We start from the raw sequence: 18,907 nt of genomic DNA on the forward strand, positions 1-18,907 counted from the left end.
CGTTTTCTGTACGAATCGCAATTGCTATTTAGAAGGAGTACCACGCATTGCTTGTCAAGTTGTTTTATCAGAACAGCAGCAACATCAGTTTGCATTGCGGTAATATCGCCGATAGAAGCAAATGAGTAGAAGCCTCATGTTGGTAAATGGGCTAAAGAATTTGGTAATAAATTTGAAGAAAGAGGTGAATTAAATGGTGCAGCACGCAGAGGGAGAGTGCCCATTCCCATGGCAGTTAATGAAGTTGCTGCAGCTATAGCCGACGACGCAGCACATACCTCGCATTCTGCGGCCAGTGCTCGAGCTGTGTCACGGTAATTGTCTCTTCCCTGGTCAACAGTTATAAAGATTTTGCGAGTCATGTCACAGTGGTATCTCTACAAAATTCAGAATGTGTATCACATGAAACCACAAGATAGGCTACAACGCCGTGAGATGGCCCTCCATTTTTTGCACGCATGGCAACAGGTGACATGTGGCCGGGGAATATTTTTTGGGCGGACGAGGCACATTCTGCACTGCAAAATACACAGAACTGTCACATTTGGGGTTCTACTCCGCCAAATGTGCTAGAACATCCATTGCACTCTGTTTATGTGTCTATGTGGTGTGTTTTCTCAAACTACTTCATTTTCTGTCCGTCTTTCTTCGAGGGCCTGTGAGGTGCACAGCGACACCTACACATTATAAGAACCTCTTTGGTTCAAATGGCTCTGAGCACTATGGGACTCAACTGCTGTGGTCATAAGTCCCCTAGAACTTAGAACTACTTAAACCTAACTAACCTAAGGACAGCACACAACACCCAGCCATCACGAGGCAGAGAAAATCCCTGACCCCGCCGGGAATCGAACCCGGGAACCCGGGCGTGGGAAGCGAGAACGCTACCGCACGACCACGAGATGCGGGCAAGAACCTCTTTGTGCAACGTGTGGTTACAGCTTTGCAAGTACGCAGCTTTGTTCCCACGACTATTTCCAAGCAAAATGGAAGACACCACATGTGTTGACACCACATTTTCTTCGAGAAATCTTCCATAACGACTGCATCGTCACTGCTTGTATGACCTTCCAGATACCCCGACTTAAGCCCATGTGACTTCTGGCTGTGGGGATATTTGAATAATCTTGTCTATCAGGGAAATATCCGAATTAATCATTATCTGAAGGGCAGCACATGACGACATATCCCATTGATTACAGCGGATACGCTGCGAACATCTGACGACCATACCGTATTGTGGATGTAGCATGTTGCTGAGTTAGGAGACCACACGGAAACCTTGTAACTTGTGACCAAGCCCTAATAAACGTTGCAGAACCGCCCTGATTCAGTGTTTCATCGTTCCTCTCCTTTTCCTGTACCTACGCCATATTTTGACTGCTAACTGCGCCATATTTTCACCTAGTGCCAGATATTGGAACTATTGCTCTGAAATGCTAAAGAAACTGGTATAGGCATGCGTATTCAAATACAGAGATGCGTAAACAGGCAGACTACGGCGCTGCTGTCGGCAACGCCTATATAAGATAACAAGAGTCTGGCGCAGTTGTTAGATCGGCCATTGCTGCTAAAATGACAGGTATCAAGATTTAAATGAGTTTGAATGTTGTGTTATAGTCGGCGCGCGAGCGATGGGACACAGCATCTCTGAGGTAGCCATGAAGTGGGGATTTTCCCGTACGACCATTTCACGAGTGTACCGTGAATATCACTAATCCTGTAAAACAGCAAATTTCCGACATCGCTGCGGCCGAAAAAAGAAATCCTGCAAGAGCGGGACCAATGACGCTTGAAAAGAACTGTTCAACGTGACAGAAGTGCAACCCTTAGCAGCAGATTTCAATGCTGAGCCGTCATCAAGTATCAGGGTGATAACCATCAGCCGGCCGGAATGGCCGAGCGGTTCTAGGCGCTACAGCCTGGAAACGCGCGACCGCTACGGTCGCAGGTTCGAATCCTGCCTCGGGCATGGATGTGTGTGATGTCCTGATGTTAGTTAGGTTTAAGTAGTTCTAAGTTCTAGGGGTCTGATGACCTCAGAAGTTAAGTCCCATAGTGCTCAGAGCCATTTGAACCATTTTTGATAACCACTGTACCAAGTCAGCGAGCAAGTTCACCCTATTTGCTGACAATACTTCTAGATGATAAAGCAACAGAAAACAATCGGGAAGCATCTGCGATCATTGCATTTGATGACATTCTGAAATGGTTTAACTGTAATGGACTCTCGCTGAATATAAAAAAAAAACCTTGTTATGTTCAGTTTCATACGGCACGTAAATAAGTGGGGGATATAAGTATAGAATGTAATGGGCAACAAATAAAGCAAGTCGACTTAACTAAGTTCCTGGATTGCAAACTCAATTGGTACAACCATATCCTAGATCTAGAAGAAAGGCTTCAATCTGCAGCAGCTGCATAATCGCATCGACCAGACATAAAGATGCCATAAGAGCTGTTTATTTCGGCTATTACCATGCACTTTTGTCTTACGTAATCATTTTTTGAGGCAACCAGCCCTTGTCAAAAAACGTTTTTGTTGCTCAGAAGAGAGCTATACGCATCATAAGTAGTGTGCAACCAAGGCGCTTCTGCAGGAATCCGTTAAGGAAACTACAGGTATTTGCAATATCTTAGAACATAAAATCCCTTGTACGTTACATTATTAAAAACCACTCTCTCTTCAAAAACAATAGTGAATATCAAGATCACAAAACAAGGTCAAACGAGGACACCAGCAACCAGTCGAATTATACCCTTGTAGAGAGAGGATTAAATTATACAGGCATCAAAATTTTTAATGCTCTATCCAGTGCCATCAAAAGTCTTGCTCCTGAAACACCAAAGTTCAAGAGCAAACTGAAGGAATACCTACTACAAAAATAATTCTATTCAATTAGTGCATTTTTAGTGCATAGGAGTAAGTTTGAGTTAGCCATTCAATGTAAGAATAAAGGTAAAATATCTGTTGCATTGTATTATATTGTTGTTCAAGTACTTTGATATTGTTAATTTGAATGTGTCCACATAAGTATTCATTCTGATGTATGTAATATGTTTCTTTTTTTTCTAGTGCTCCATGTTTTTACAATGAGTCTTGTCATGAATTAACCATATTGTGTGCTGCTGTATTGTTAACACTGTAAAAATACTGACTCGTTCCATATCCTTGCAACTCCATTGTTATCAGGATCGACAGGACTCGCAATGAAATAGAATAAAAAAACAAATACTTCTACATTTGTCATATTACAAATTTGGTTTGTCCGCGTTTGCCTGCAGGCTTTATCACGGTGAGCGAGTGGTGCGCCGCCATGGAGGCCAAGACGGGTCTGACTCTTCCGTGGCGCATGCTGAAGGACAAGTTGGTCAGCATGGACCCGGCTTCCGGCCGCGTGCAGTACGTCACCACGTTCCAGGAGCATCTACCAGGCCGCAGAGCCGTCGTGAGTAGAGCTCGCAGCACGCTCACGGTAATGGAACCGGCGGCCCGGGGAGGCTCGCCGTCGTTTGTACTCCCCCACTGCCACCGCCTACCCTCGCACCAGTCTGCGTGTCTCCACGGAAACACTCGGCTTCTCTCACAGGATGTAATCCAGAGCCGCGTATGCCAGTTGCACTCCATCACAATCGTTTACTGTTAACTTTGGCTTTAAACACATTCTCCAGTCTACCTTTTCGCCGTCACGTATTTGTAAAGCACCTTAGGAGGCTTGAATACTAGTTGCAGTCAGAATTGTTTTGGTATCACCTCAATCCGCTTCCTGCAAATTATATTGTTTTGTAATGAGGTATTACCAAATTTGTGGATGGTGAGAATACTGGAAAATAAGAGAATCGAAGCGTATAAGCCGTTTGCTATAAAAGGATGTGTAAAATTAGGTGGGCCGATAAGGTTTGAGGAAATGCTCCGCAGAATCGGCGAAGGAAGGAACACAAGGTAAAACTCTGACAAGAAGGGACTGGTTGTGGAACGTATCTTTAGACAGCAGGAAATAGCTTCTGTGGTACTTGAAGCTGCTGTAGACGCCCAAACTTCCAGGACACGACAGAAATTTGGGATATATGCAACAAATAACTGCGACACAAGAGAAGAACTCGTGCCGGGTCACATTAAACCAATCAGAAGAGTGATGAACCCCACAAAAAATTGAATGATTTGAATGTAAAATCTGCATACAAGATTTAACATCAAGGTTCCACAATGCAATCTTCGGGTAATACACTGTACAGTCATATTAAAGTTAATACCAGTCAAAAAGCTGAATAACGGCCTGGACGTGCTGGTAGGGAATCAACGAGGTTGTGGAAGGTGCCCGCAGGAATGTAGAGTCATGTTGACTCCAGTGCCGTGTCCAGCTGTGCTAGGTTTCTATGTCAAGGATTCATGGTGCAAATGATCCTATTAAGGTGGCCCTCAAAGATTTTCCATTGAGTTTAAATTCGGGGAATCTGGTGGCCAGAGGTGCTCTTCGAACCGCACACATACACCTCGAGCTGCATGACACGTTGCATTGTCCTGCTGGTAGACGCTATCGTTCTTAGGAAAAACAAACTGCAGCTAAGGATACACATGGTCCACCCAGGGGAGAATAGAAACTTGCGTCACAACCTTACTAAACGGGCACATCGGACGATAGGAAGCAAGTATTTGGGGGTGGGGGAGTTGGGGCAGAAGGTGTACAGGTAAACCAAAACTTGACTGCAACATTCAATTTCAGGTGGACGTAGGATGCAATAGTGATACTGGGATGAAAAAAAATATATGGAATGAAGTAGAGTAGAGAACAACATCAAAAGAGACTTCAAGCTTAAGAATGCAGTAACAATAAAAACCTCCTGAAATCGCGGTTGTTAACTCATAAATCCAGAAAAAAAAATATAAATAGTATTTAACTTTAGAGAACCCGATACTGTGGCTGTGGCGTATGTTATCGGTATTTTAGTAGCTAGATGATTAATAACACGCACGAAATCCACATATGCACTTTAGTAAATATGCAGTCACCCAGTAAAACTTAGTAGTAACGCTTCGTAAACAAAATTAGTTTACTGACAATTCGTGAATGCCCAAAGTGAATCTGAGACGGAAACGGAGCACCAAACACCAGTGTTGTTGAACGGCTGTAGAACTTTTCGATGAGGTTTTTTTTATGCTTGTTTTCACGTGTTATGTGAGTTCACATACCTGGATAAGCTCAACCACATCTCATCTGAAACAAAAGAAAACCAGTCTCCTATACCACTTCATTCGGTAATTTCTGCCAGAATCGGACAAGCGGAAGCAGGCCAGAAAGTCTAAATTCACGTACAATAAAAAATTCTTGAGGAGGGAGCTAAAAGTTTTCTTTGATAATGTTTCTGAAATGACCGTTCACATTAATTTTCCCCATGTTGAAGAAAGTTAAATGGCTGCCAGCTGTTTATTACTGACGAAAGGGAAATATATTTTTGCTTACATCAGATGAATTGGTTGGATGTTATACACACTTACGATTTCTACGAAGGCAACTTCATTTTTAGGTGCTTCCATATCATGTGTGAATCAACAGATATTCGCAAACTTATGTCGACTCCAACGAAGAAGAGGTATAGACCTCCAGTCTGCACTTACCGTCTCCACTTCAGAGGCAGTGTAAGTACGGAGTTGTTGGACAGCACTCCTACAAATTTTCTCATGCTGCTGATATTTTTCATTGACGAAAATTTTTAATTCTTATTGGCACAGATAAACAACGTTGCGACCTTGACAGACTATTCTGTAGGCTGATTTCACTTTCGTAAAGTCTTCTGCAGTTCGTAGTCGTTTCACATTTGTAGCTAATATTACCCCCCCCCCCTCCCCACCACCGTTTGCATTACTCTGTCAAGAATTTCACGAAACGTCTTTTCGATTTGTTTCATTTTGGGGAAAGAAAGAGAAAAAGACTGCGATACATGTGATTCCAAACCACCAGCGTGGAAGTACAGTGACACCTTATACTGCTTAGTCACCGCCTCCTTTTTTCGTGGTCGTTGCCCCGCAAATAAGCACACTGGACAAAGAATTAAACACACCCAGGAAACATTACGATAATAGAAAACACCCCTTATAGCCTCGATAATCCCCACGATTGAGCGAGGATGAGAGTGTAGGGGTTTCTTGAGGTATGCCACATCTACCTGAGGCTACAGTCATCATTTGATTCCGTAGAGCTACAAAACTGCAGGGATGTTCACTGATTTGTTTCAACCACTGTTCCAGGTAGCACCAGACATTTTCTGTAAGACTGGGATCGAGTGGTTTAGCAAGCCAGTAGAAGCGCTATAGCGTACATGAGTGATCGCCAAACCACAGTCGTATGCATGCAGCCTTTAGAATATAGCTGCTGTTAATTTGGAAAACAAAGGTAATCTCAGTATATTCATTTAGGAGACAGGGCAACATTTCGATGCAAAGAATCTGAATACGGCCAAGAGAGCAGTGTGCTGACCAGATGCCCTTCCAGTGACGCCTGTGGGCTGAGGATAACACGGCGGCCCGTCGCGCTTCTTTTACAACCATCTTCCGCAGAGCTCGTGGGGGGGTCCCTGTCCGCTACTACATGAGATCTGCTTGGTCTTGGTTTATCTGTGGGTATTCCTTCACGTTTGCACTTCGCTATCACGTCACCAACTGCCGACTGGGCAGCTTTAGGATGGTTGAAATACACTACTGGCCATTAAAATTGCTACACCAAGAAGAAATGCAGATGATCAACGGGTATTCATTGGACAACTAGAACTGACTAGAACTGACATGTGATTACATTTTCACGCAATTTGGGTGCATAGATCCTGAGAAATCAGTACCCAGAACAACCACCTCAGGCCATAATAACAGCCTTGATACGCCTGGGCATTGAGTCAAACAGAGCTTGGATGGCGTGTACAGGTACAGCTGCCCATGCAGCTTCAACACGATACCACAGTTCATCATGAGTAGGGACTGGCGTATTGTGACAAGCCAGTTGCTCGGCCACCGTTGACCAGACGTTTTGAATTGTTGACAGATCTGGAGAATATGCTTGCCTGGGCAGCAGTCGAATATTTTCTGTATCCAAAGAGGCCCGTACAGGACCTGCAGCAAGCAGTCGTGCATTATCGTGCTGAAATGTAGGGTTTCACAGGGTTCAAATAAAGGGTAGAGCCACGGGTCGTAACACATCTGAAATGTAACGTCCACTGTTCAAAGTGCCGTCAATGCGAACAAGAGGTGACCGACACCAATGGTACCCCATACCACCACGCCGGGTGATACGCCAGTATGGCGATGACGAATACACGATTCCAATTTGCGTTCACCGCGATGTCGCCAAACACGGATGCGGCCATCATGATGCTGGCCTGGATTCATCTGAAAACATGACGTTATGGCATTCGTGCACCCAGGTTCGTCGTTGAGTACACCATCGCAGGCGCTCCTGTCTGTGATGCAGCGTCAAGGTTAACCGCAGCCAATGTCTCCGAGCTGATAGTCCATGCGTCTGCAAACGTCGTCCAACTGTTCGTGCAGATGGTTGTTGTCTTGCAAACGTCCCCATCTGTTGACTCAGGGATCGAGACGTGGCTGCACGACCCGTTACAGCCATGCGAATAAGATGCCTGTCATCTCGACTGCTAGTGATACGAGGCCGTTGGGATCCAGCACGGCATTCCGTATTACCCTTCTGAACATAACGATTCCATATTCTGCTAACAGTCATTGGATCTCGATCAAAGCGAGCAGCAATGTCGTGATACGATAAATCGCAATCGCAATAGCCCACAATCCGACCTTGATCAAAGTCGGAAACGTGATGGTACGCATTTCTGCTCCGAACACGAGGCATCACAACAACGTTTCACCAGTCAACGCCGGTCAACTGCTGTTTATGTATGAGAAATCGGTTGGAAAGTTTCCTCATGTCAGCACGTTGTAGGTGTCGCCACCGGCGCCAACCTTGTGTGAATGCTCTGAAAAGCTAATCATTTGCGTATCACAGCATCTTCCTCCTGTCGGTTAAATTTCGCGTCTGTAGCTCGTCATATTTGTGGTATTGCAATTTTAATGGCCAGTAGTGTATTAATACGCGGGTGACAACCACTGCTTCTCTACTGATAACGCAACTCAGCTCTCCTTGTCATATAGAGCCGGGTCTGCCTCTCATGACATCTAGAGGTCATTTCCACATTACATACTGGTGTCAGCATGCTTTCGAGCTAATAGTGTATTCTTAGTATTTGCTATATATTTCGGCAACCTGCTTCGCTGTCCTGTGACCGCGTAAAAATCATTTGTGTACACAGTATTTCACCAAAACTTAGAGGTATATTGCACAATATTACGCATTCTGATGATGTAATGTATTGTTTTCAAATCTATCCCATTGAGATATTTAGTTAAGTTCCTTTTTGTGAAATCCTAGGCAAACATTTAACCACACATTACGAGATGAAATTGTCGGATCAAAACTTTGAAATTGCAAAATGAAACTTAGTGTCTCATGAAATAAAACCTATGGAGTAGATTAAAAGTCGTAATGATTTCATTAACATATCTCAGTGATGCTATTCGCAAAAATTCACAATAACAGAAGACTACTTGGGTACTTTACTTACTTTATTAACAGGTTTCTGAAAGAGTTCATCAAAGAAAACGCTTCTGGGTTAACATTTATGATTTCCGATGTACAATCTTTGTAACCTGTAATGAGTTACTATCGACAGGGATGTCAAATTGATTCCATATTTTTAGAATTCCAGAAGGCTTTCGACACCGTTCCTCGCAAGCGTCCTCTTATCAAACTGCTTCAGATGTGCGACTGAATTCGTGATTTCCTGTCAGAAAAGTCACAGTTCGTAGTAACAGACTGAAAGTCATCGAGTAAAACAGAATTAATGTCCGGCGTTCCCCAAGGAAGTTTTATACGCCTCCTATTGTTCCTGATCTATATCAACGACATACTCGTATGTAGGAGACAATCTGAGTCGCCTCTTAGATTGTTTGCAGATGATGCTGTCATTTACCGTCTTTTAAAGTCATCAATGACCAAAACGAATTGTATAATGATTTTGATAAGATATCTGTATGGTGAGAAAAGTGGCAATTGACCCTGAGTAAAGAAAAGTGTGAAGTTTTTCACATGACCACTAAAAGAAATCCGCTAAATTTCGATTACGCGATAAGTCACACAAATTGAAGGCTGTAAATTCATCTAAATGCTTAGAGATTACAATTACAGATAACCTACATTGGAATGATCACATAGAAAATATTGTGGGTAGAGCAAACCAAAGACTGCGATTCGTTGGCAAAACACTTAGAAGGTGCAACAGGTGTACTAAAGAGACTGCTTACACCACGCTTTTCCGCCCTATTCTGGAGTATTGCTGTGCGGTGTGGGATCCACACCAGGTGGGACTGACGGACGACATCGAAAAAGTTCAAAGAAGGGCGGCTCGTTTTGTATTATTGCGGCATAAGGAAGATACTGCTACAGACATGATACATGAATTGGAGTGGCAATCAAAGGCGTTTTTTGTTGCGACTGGAACTTACCATGAAATTTCAATCACTAGTTTTCTCCTCCGATTGCGAAAATATTCTGTCGGCACCCACCTACATAGAGAGAAATGGTCATCACGATAAAATAAGAGAATTCAGCGCTCGCTCAGAAAAATTTAAGTGCTCGTTACTTTCGCGCGCCGTTAGAGAGCGGAACTCTAAGAAATATACGAACATGTTGTTCTCTGTCAGTTTCATGCTGGGTCTTGCATTTCGTTCCATTCAACTATAAATTTCATGGTCACACGCCCATCTCTTCTCGGGTGTCCACCTCGCTGACCAGTCGGTTTGTATAATGCACCCGTTCTGGCAGACCTTTTTTCCATTTGTAAAAGATGATCCTACAACTGTTTTTCGTTTTCCATATTATACTTCTCCGGTTTTTAAATAGCCCGCGGATCTTTTCTGAAACTTCATTTATGCTCTTCAATAGCTGGTTTAGTCTTTCTGATCGGAGACAAATTCTTACAACCAAGGAACATCAGAGCGACTTCCATCATATTGTTTTAAAACTATGTGTCTTTCCGTATTGGGTTGGCAGGCGATCTCATTAGAGTGTCACACTGCAGCTGGAAGTATTTTTCTCGAGTCTTAAGTATGATCCTAGGATAATAATCATAACTAAAAAGTTAAATTTTCTGACCTGCTCAGTTAAACTGTTATGAATTACAATCTTTAAACAGGTTAGATTTTCCTTGTGAGCCAGTACTTAAGATTTATTGGAGGACATCGCTAGATTGCAGTTGCTGTATAGTGGCTACCGGGTCGTGTTGTTGAGCGTGAATAAAGTTTGGCTTTCATAAAATACAACACTATTTACAATTGTATTAGTAATTATAAAATTGTTTGTCGTTTATCCAGATTTTTATAACTACGTCAATAAATGTATTAAAGAGATTCAGAGATAAGTAGCAACCTTTCTCACCCCCTGCCTTATGATTGCATTGTTTAATTTTACATAAATTTCAAAAGGTTTGTCTCTTGTTCCTTAAGTGTTGGACATAAAATTAATTTAAGAAACCATTCACTCCTCTGTATATAAAGGAGATCACAAACCACTTTCACTGTTTGAGAGCATTCTCAGATTACACTAAGGATCACTAACGTACCATACATTATCTCTTCCTGTATGTGGAAAGTATTCCGTCTTTCAAACGATATTGAGGAATTCTTTTTATCTGTTTACTCTTTCTTCTTCAGCTGAAAGTGATACCCATGAACATTTTTCGTATTAAGACATTTACTGTGCTGATACTGTTTTCAGTACTTGCGGATTTACAATGCGCAACGAAATTAAACAGTGACTTTTCGAAACTGCATATTTGCCTTTCGTTCCGATAATTGTCTTTCGCTCCGAAACATAAGTATGAAATTCGGCACGAAGGTGCCTACAACTTCCTCTGTAATGGTGAACAGGCATGGCGCCCTGTGATGTCACTCACGGGCTCCATGACGCTTCAGAAACAGACCAGAAGTTTATGTGAGCTGTAAGGTGGGTTAATTACGAGGGCTGTTCTGAAAGTCAGAAACGATAGGTCGCGAAATGGAAACCACAGTAATGGTTAGCTACACGTTCCAGCTACTCCTCTCCATAGTCGCCGCTCAGACTTAGCTATCTGTCGTAGCAATGCACAACTTTTCAATTCCCTCTTTACAGAAGACAGCCGCCAGTGCTTTTTGACCATTTTGTACTCTGGACTGCAGCTCCTTGAGTGTGTCAAAATATTTTCTTCATATCCAGCGCTTCATTTGCGCAGAGAAGAACCTCAGGGGTAGCCAATTATGGGCTGCGGGTGATCAAACACTTCCCATCGTAAACGCTGCAGGAGCATCTTCATTGCCCCTGCAGATTGCGGCCGAGAATTGTGTAGATTCACATGACAGTTATGTTCTGTGGATTGCATAGCTTCAGGCGAAATCTTTCACCAGGCCCTCATACTTGGCTGGAGACGCCAATTTCTAGCCACCTTTACATTCTCACCGTCAGCTCAGAATGAAACGAGGGACGTGATGCGATTGAAGGGCGTACTAGACGCAGTGCACAATGCATCTGTGCAAAGCTTCATCATATTTTCACTTTATTTTCCATTTCGCGAGCGACCGTTCCTTAATTTCCGCATAACCCTTGTCTATCACGTGGACACCAGAAGCCACGAAATGTCTGCCCAACGCCACCACGGACGTGCCACACGATGGGGAGGACGTCACACCCTGCCTTACCCACATTTCATCGCTTCTGTTCACGTCAGTACGGTGGAGGCCAGAACCGCGACACCCAACATTGAAATTACGCGTTTTTCTTGTGAGTGACGGAGGATAACATTTTATACACACCGCCGCTCAGAATCGATACGAAAAGGCCTCAGGGGGTGCCATAAAGGGCGTGAAGGAAACCACCTCTTTCCCTGAGACGTTGATTCCCACACATTTCACGTTCGACAACGAAAGTTCGCAGTGCGATGAGCAGCAGGACGATGTCCTTGACAACGTTCCATGTTGCTGCCAACTCCTCGGTGTTTCATCCCATCGTTAGGCTGGAATCTATTTAATGGGATCTTATCCGCAGTTTTTGCTCAGGTATACAGGATGGAAACACTAGGGACCGTTCAAAACCAATCGATGAAATTTGAACGTGATCCTAAGAAGAAAAATGTTTTATGCTTCATCATCCTTCTATTTTCGCGCCGTCCTGTGGCGTGACCACGAGTGGGGGCACCCCAGTTAGGCAGCACCCTCGGAGCCACCCAAGCATCTTTGCTGAGCTCGTTACCTGTCAGAAACATTCAGCCTCGCGATTTTCCTATCCTTTCAGGGTTAGGCAACCCCTTTGACACCGTTAGATGAGGTTTGCCTGCCTTCAGGCGCTAGAGCAGCCCTAAGGCTGGATGTGTGTTCACACAGTTTCTGGCGGGTACAGGGTGACATTTATTGAACTATGTGAAAAAGAAACGTAAATTGCTTAGAAACTACGGCGTGGACACACTTTATTCAACATGTAAACCTCACTATATCGGATTTAAGTTATGACGTGTTCGATATGCCTTTCATTATTGGCGGTGATGTGGCGCAGACTAATAGTCGCACAAAAAGGAGGCACATGTGTTCAGATCCGGAGAAAATGGCGACCAATCGAGGCCAATGCCAGCAGCCTCTGGTTACATCAGAGCCCGAATGCGATCGCCAAAGTGCTCCTCCAGGATATCAAACACTCTCGTTCTTAGATGGGTCGAGCTCCGTCATGCATGAACCATATCTTGCAGAAATCAGGATCATTTTGGACAATGGGGATGAAATCATCTTCCGAAACCTTTATGTACCATTAAATAGTCACCGTGCCATCAAGGAATTATCGCACCGATTATTCGGTGACTGGACGTTGTACACCACACAATCAACCGTTGAGGATGAAGAGACCTCTCGATCACGAAATGCAGGTTCACAGTCTGCGAAATGCGCCAATTTTGCTTGTTGACGATCCCATCGAAACGGAAGAAGGCTAAACCAAACCATGCGCATACTAATTCCAATCATTCACCGCGGCCACCCATGCGGTTTGAACGTCCTAATGCAAACAGTTCAGCAGTTACGACGATTTTATTTCATGTAATTCAATAATTGTCACACTGTACATTTGTAACGCTCTAGACAAAGGTGGTGATGGCAACGGAGGTTTGCCGAACTGGAGGATCTTGAAGTGACTCTGTGTTTCTTTATTCACGGTAATGTTTATGTTGCGCCCCTAATACGCTCCAGACGCATCACATCACATTTAGTGCGGCTGCAACGTCCTTAAAGTATGGATGAAACACCCAGTTGTTGCAGCCGTGTCGAACGTTATCAAATAACCCCTTTCCTGCTGAAAGGGGTGATTTCACTGACTCCCTTCATGCCATTCCCTGAGGTCTTTTCTTGTCGCTTCTGGGCCGCGGTGCTCCACCCATAAGAAAATTGTGAATTTCAACGCCAGTTGTGGCGGTTCGACCCCCATCACAGAAGCGTCAGGAGAAGGGGTGAAATGTGAGTACGATGGAATGTGACGACCTTCCCATTATGTGGCACGTCCACGGTGGCGTAGGAAAGAATTGTAGTCCAATTTGGTGGCAATGTGTCTAATTAACGCACCTTACAGCTCACTCGAAATTCTGGGCTCTGGCATCTTTTTTTCTTTATTATTAATATTATTATTATTATAATTATTATGCATGTGTCGACACCTTGCTGTTTGAAGCGTCATCGTGCCCTAGGATGACGTAGCAGGGCGCCAAACGGCTTTTGCACCATTACAGAGGAAATTTTGTGACCCATTTGTGCCAAATTTCAAACTTCGGGGTGGGAGAAAATTACGGGTTTTGAAAGAATTTTGTTGTACAGTGCTCCTCATAATTTTCTTTTGAAAGTCCCAGACTGCAGAACTCTTCGTACCTTCTTTTATACTCTAGCATCCCACTTTGTCACATGCGGCCACTTGTCTCCATAATATTCACCCTATCTCTTTCCCTTTATGCTTAACCGAAGTCGCTCATGATTCGAATCCGTATCACCATCTGGTGCATCTGCGTATGTGCTGCTGTCCAGTATCTGATTTGTAAACGTATGACGGAAGTACTTATGATCCATTTTGCAATTAACTTTATTTCCTTAGTGGCCATGAGCTAACTTGCTGCTCATTCCTAACAGGATGTTAAGAGACTAGCCGAAAACTAACGCAAAATCACAGAGGTTATCATTCCTTCTCCTTGCTTCGGATTCTCTGACTCTCTTAATTAAAACAGTTATGACGTTCCTCATGTTCCATTAATTCGAAAATTTGTAGCTTGTGACTTATGCATCTAAGCCTAAACAATTGTTGGCTTGTGTCTTAGGCATCTAAGCCTAATGAACTATTGGCTTCGTCTCTGTTCGCATATAAATACTGGCCTACTTGGGACGCTCCTAGTCAATACAGTCGGCAGTTCGCTTGTCAAATAGTTACAGTTTCAATACCTATTTCGTTTAGCTTGATCTGAGAACATGGTCTCCCAAGACGAGAAAGATTTTCTTTTACACATCACTACATTCATCTATACTTCAATAAAATTGTTGCATCCATCTCTCACTCTCCTCGAATTTTATCGAATTTCTAGCAGGATTAAATCATTTCACTAGTCTACTTCAGTTAATGAATTGCAATTCTGTCACCGCCAATAGCGATTCGCAATTACTTGAGTAAGCAAATGTTCTAGCCCACTGCTGTGAGTCTCTAACATACATTACGAGTAGCTAGTATGTAACCTGGACTTGCGCTTTACCAGCCAATAACGAGAATCGCTAAATCACATTGACCTACCGTTACACGGATGGCAAACAACTAAAATTAGTGTATCAGCTACAGATTACTAGCTGGTGTACACACCAGTTTTCGCCGACTGCGCACACTTCTTCGTAAAAACAGATTGCCTTTATGACAAGGCATTACGCTTGCATGCAAAACTTAATTACTAATACTTGTTTTGTAAATAAAACCGCCTTTCCCTGCAGCAGGAAAAGGAGGTTTTGTTAACAAAACAAGTATTTCTATTCTTGCTGCGGAAGATGGGTACGCAAACAAACTTAAGTACTAAATTCCGCGTGACGTGTCGTTACCAAGTAATATAGCTCGATGGAACTTGGACCATGCGTAGAATGAAGTGCTACAGTATGGTACAGAAGGGAACTGAAATATGCTGAAAGGCGAACAGAAATGAAACCTTTATTCAAACGCAATAATTATACTGAAGTCAGCTTGATTAATCATGGACCACTGAACGTTACAAAACGCGAGATTCAGATGTTAATAGTGTGTGTGATCACCACGGACAGCTGTGAATGCTCTGGAACCTGCTCCCTTGCTGAGCACAAGGTTGGTAAGGAGTTCTTGTGTAGGGTGTTCCATTCCTCCACACCTGGATATTGGTTGGTGCATGTGGACGTACGTCTCCCCAACGCATCCCACACGTGCCGGGTGATATTCAAGTCGAGGCAGGCCTACCAATCAATTCGCCGAATATCCTCTAATTCCAAGAACTCCTCCATACGCGCTGTTCGATGCGATCGTGTACTGTCATCCATAAAACACCGCTGGAAAGACTCACATGAGAAAGTTGTAGTGTCAAAATAATGTTGACTAGTGAGTGTGCTGCGTTCAAAGATTTGCAGGTCAGTACGTCCACGCAACACTATGCCTCATCCTACTATAACACGTGGACCAGCAAAACTGACTCAGAAGCTTTGTCGAACGTGATACTTTTGGTAGACCAGATGTTACGGTGAGTCACCGAGTTACATGGCCGTACTGGCCCGCAGATCTCTGAACACGTTACACTTTCCGCTCATTGTTATCGTGACACTGTACTCCTTCCTCACCTGCGTCTTTTCAGGGGTGCATTCTGTCCTAATTTCATTTTTGTGGCTGATGGTGCGTGCTCGCATCGAACTACGCATTTGGAGGAGCTCGTTGAACGTGAGGATATTCCGCGAATAGGCTGAGCTGTCTGTTCGCCAGATTTACCGACTTAAATCTTATCTGGCACGTGTGGGATGCGTTGGGGAGTCATTGCAACACGTCCACGAATGTCGACGACCACGCAGCACTTGTAAACCGCGCTGATGCGCTGATGGAGGAATAGAATGCCCTACCATAATAGCAAGAAAGCTGGTGTTGACAGATGTGAAAATTACCGAACTATCAGCTTAATAAGTCACGGCAGCAGAATACTAACGCGAATTCTTTACAGACGAATGGAAAAAACTGGTAGAAGCCGATCTCGGGGAAGATCAGTTTGGATTCCGTAGAAATATTTATTGGAACACGTGAGGCAATACTGACTCTACGACTTATCTTAGAAGATAGATTAAGGAAAGGCAAACCTACGTTTCTAGCATTTGTAGACTTAGAGAAAGCTTTTGACAATGTTGACTGGAATACTCTCTTTCAAATTCTGATGGTGGCAGGGGTAAAATACAGGGAGCGAAAGCCTATTTACAATTTTTACAGAAACCTGATGGCAGTTATAAGAGTCGAGGGACATGAAAGGGAAGCAGTGGTTAAGAAGGGAAGAGACAGGGTTGTAGCCTCTCCCCGATGTTATTCAATCTGTATATTGAGCAAGCATTAATGGAAACAAAAAAAATCGGAATAGGTATTAAAATTCATGGAGAAGAAATAAAAAGTTTGAAGTTTGCCGATGACATTGTAATTCTGTCAGAGACAACAAAGGACGTGGAACAGCAGTTGAACGGAATGGACTGTGTGTTGAAAGGAGGATATAAGATGAATATTAACAAAAGTAAAACGAGGATAATGGAATGTAGTCGAATTAAGTCGGGTGATGCTGAGGGAATTTGATTAGGAAATGAGACACTTATAGTAGTAGATGAGTTTGGCTATTTGGGGAGCAAAAAACTGATGATGGTTGAAGTAGAGAGGATATATGATGTAGACTGGCAATGGAAAGCGTTTCAAAAGAAGAGAAATTTGTTAACATCGAGTATAGATTTAAGCGTCAGGAAGTCGTTTCTGAAAGTATTTGTATGGAGTGTAGCCGTGTATGGAAGTGAAACAAGGACGATAAATAGTTTGGACAAGAAGAGAATAGAAGCTATCGAAATGTGGTGCTACAGAAGAATAGTGAAGATTAGCTGGACAGATCACATGACTACTGAGGAGGTATTGAATAGAATTAGGCAGAAGAGCAGTTTGTGCACAACGTGACTAGAAGAAGGGAGAGGTTAGTAGAACGTGTTCTGAGGTATCAAGGGATCACCAATTTAATATTGGAGAGCAGCGTGGAGGGTAAAAATTGTAGAGGGAGACCAACAGATGAATACAATAAGCAGCTTCAGAAGGATGTAGGTTTCAGTAGGTACTGGGAGATGAAGAGGCTTACACAGGATAGAGTAGCATGGAGAGCTGCATCAAACCAGTCTCAGGACTGAAGACCACAACAACAACAACCATAATAGCTCCTTACCAACCTCGTGGCCAGCGTGGGAGCACGGTTCTGAGTAGGCATATCCGTCCCTGGTGATCACACACCCTATTATGAATCATGTCCAGCTGTTTTAACGTTTAGTGGACCATCATGAATCGCGGTGACTTCCGTGTAGTTATAGTCTTTTTTATTTCTGTTCCTCTTATTGGCTCACTGCGTATTTCCTTTTAGGTTGCTTTCTCTACTTCACTGTAGCAGTTCTTTCCACTTGGCAAACTTAATCGACGTATGTTACTTGGTAGAGATACGTGAAGCGAAAGTTACTTTTGTCCCTGAAATTGATAAACCTATGGTTTCCGCTGAACAGTCTATCTACGAAATCTCAACCTAATGATGAAATATTTGAAACAAAGCACAGCGGAACAGGTTTCTGTTGATAGAAATGGGCTCTCGTAACAAGCTCAAATCAGGAAGATCCTTTACTGAAAAATGAAAATAATTCCGTCATTGAATTGATTAACAAAGACATAAGTAATTTTATTCGGATGCATTGGGGTGACTTCCTTAATCAGTGCACTAATTTTACTCCATAAATAAGATGATAGCCATTCAAAACAGTACTGTCATAATATTCACTATGAAGTTCATTTTCTTGCTTACTAATTTTGTCATGTTCTTACTTTTCTTTTCAGACCGAGACAACGGTGGCTGAAACGCTGTATAGAAACAAATCAAGCTTGGAAGCCATCTTCAGGATAATAGACAAAGACAATTCAGGTATGTGGAGAATCGAAACACAGTCTTGCTTTCTTTGTGATTTCCCCTCCAGTATGTAGTATGTTTATAATGCAACTTTCACTACTTGAGCCATGATAGACATAAGACTATTTACTGTGTAGGTACCAAACAGGATAGGAATTATCTTAATACTGTGCACTGCAGGACGTGCATTGCTAGTAGTGTTAGTATCATGACTAGCCGTTGGGACGGATATTCGTACGGCGACGCAGGGTTGAATTGTGTGCATTCAAGTTGCAGTAGACATGGGTGTGGACAATGTGAGCAGGGCTTTACTTGTAAAGTTGTTTTATCAAAACAAGAGCAATAGTGTTGCTGCGCTTTGCGAGTATCGATGCATTTAAGGAATACGGAGAGTTCCTATTTCCGCATCGAGGTTGAAGAACGCGATGCGAAAGTTCGAATTACTGCGAATTACTCCTGAGGGAGACCGACGTTCAATTGCGTCAGAGGGAGCTGAAGAAGTTGTTGTTGGCATGGCTGGGAATGCTGGACGCAATGTGCGATTTTCACATGGTGCACGAACTGTTTCACGAACAGCTGAACATTACGTGCTCCAACGTTCGAAAATGACTGGGAACAATTTTAAAAC

At 43.2% G+C, this 18,907-nt stretch overlaps 1 protein-coding gene across 1 annotated transcript in view; it reads left to right on the plus strand.

The window, feature by feature from the left end:
- Window positions 1–18,907, plus strand: part of LOC126175053 (serine/threonine-protein phosphatase rdgC) — a 1,927,531-nt gene that overhangs the window by 1,836,657 nt on the left and 71,967 nt on the right. The window contains exons 14-15 of the mRNA XM_049921565.1: window positions 3,286–3,476; window positions 18,210–18,294. Coding sequence (XP_049777522.1) covers window positions 3,286–3,476; window positions 18,210–18,294 — 276 coding nt within the window. The remainder of the gene's footprint in view (window positions 1–3,285; window positions 3,477–18,209; window positions 18,295–18,907) is intronic.

The sequence above is a fragment of the Schistocerca cancellata genome, chromosome 3, assembly GCF_023864275.1.
Source record: "Schistocerca cancellata isolate TAMUIC-IGC-003103 chromosome 3, iqSchCanc2.1, whole genome shotgun sequence".
Classification (NCBI taxonomy): Eukaryota; Metazoa; Arthropoda; class Insecta; order Orthoptera; family Acrididae; genus Schistocerca; species Schistocerca cancellata.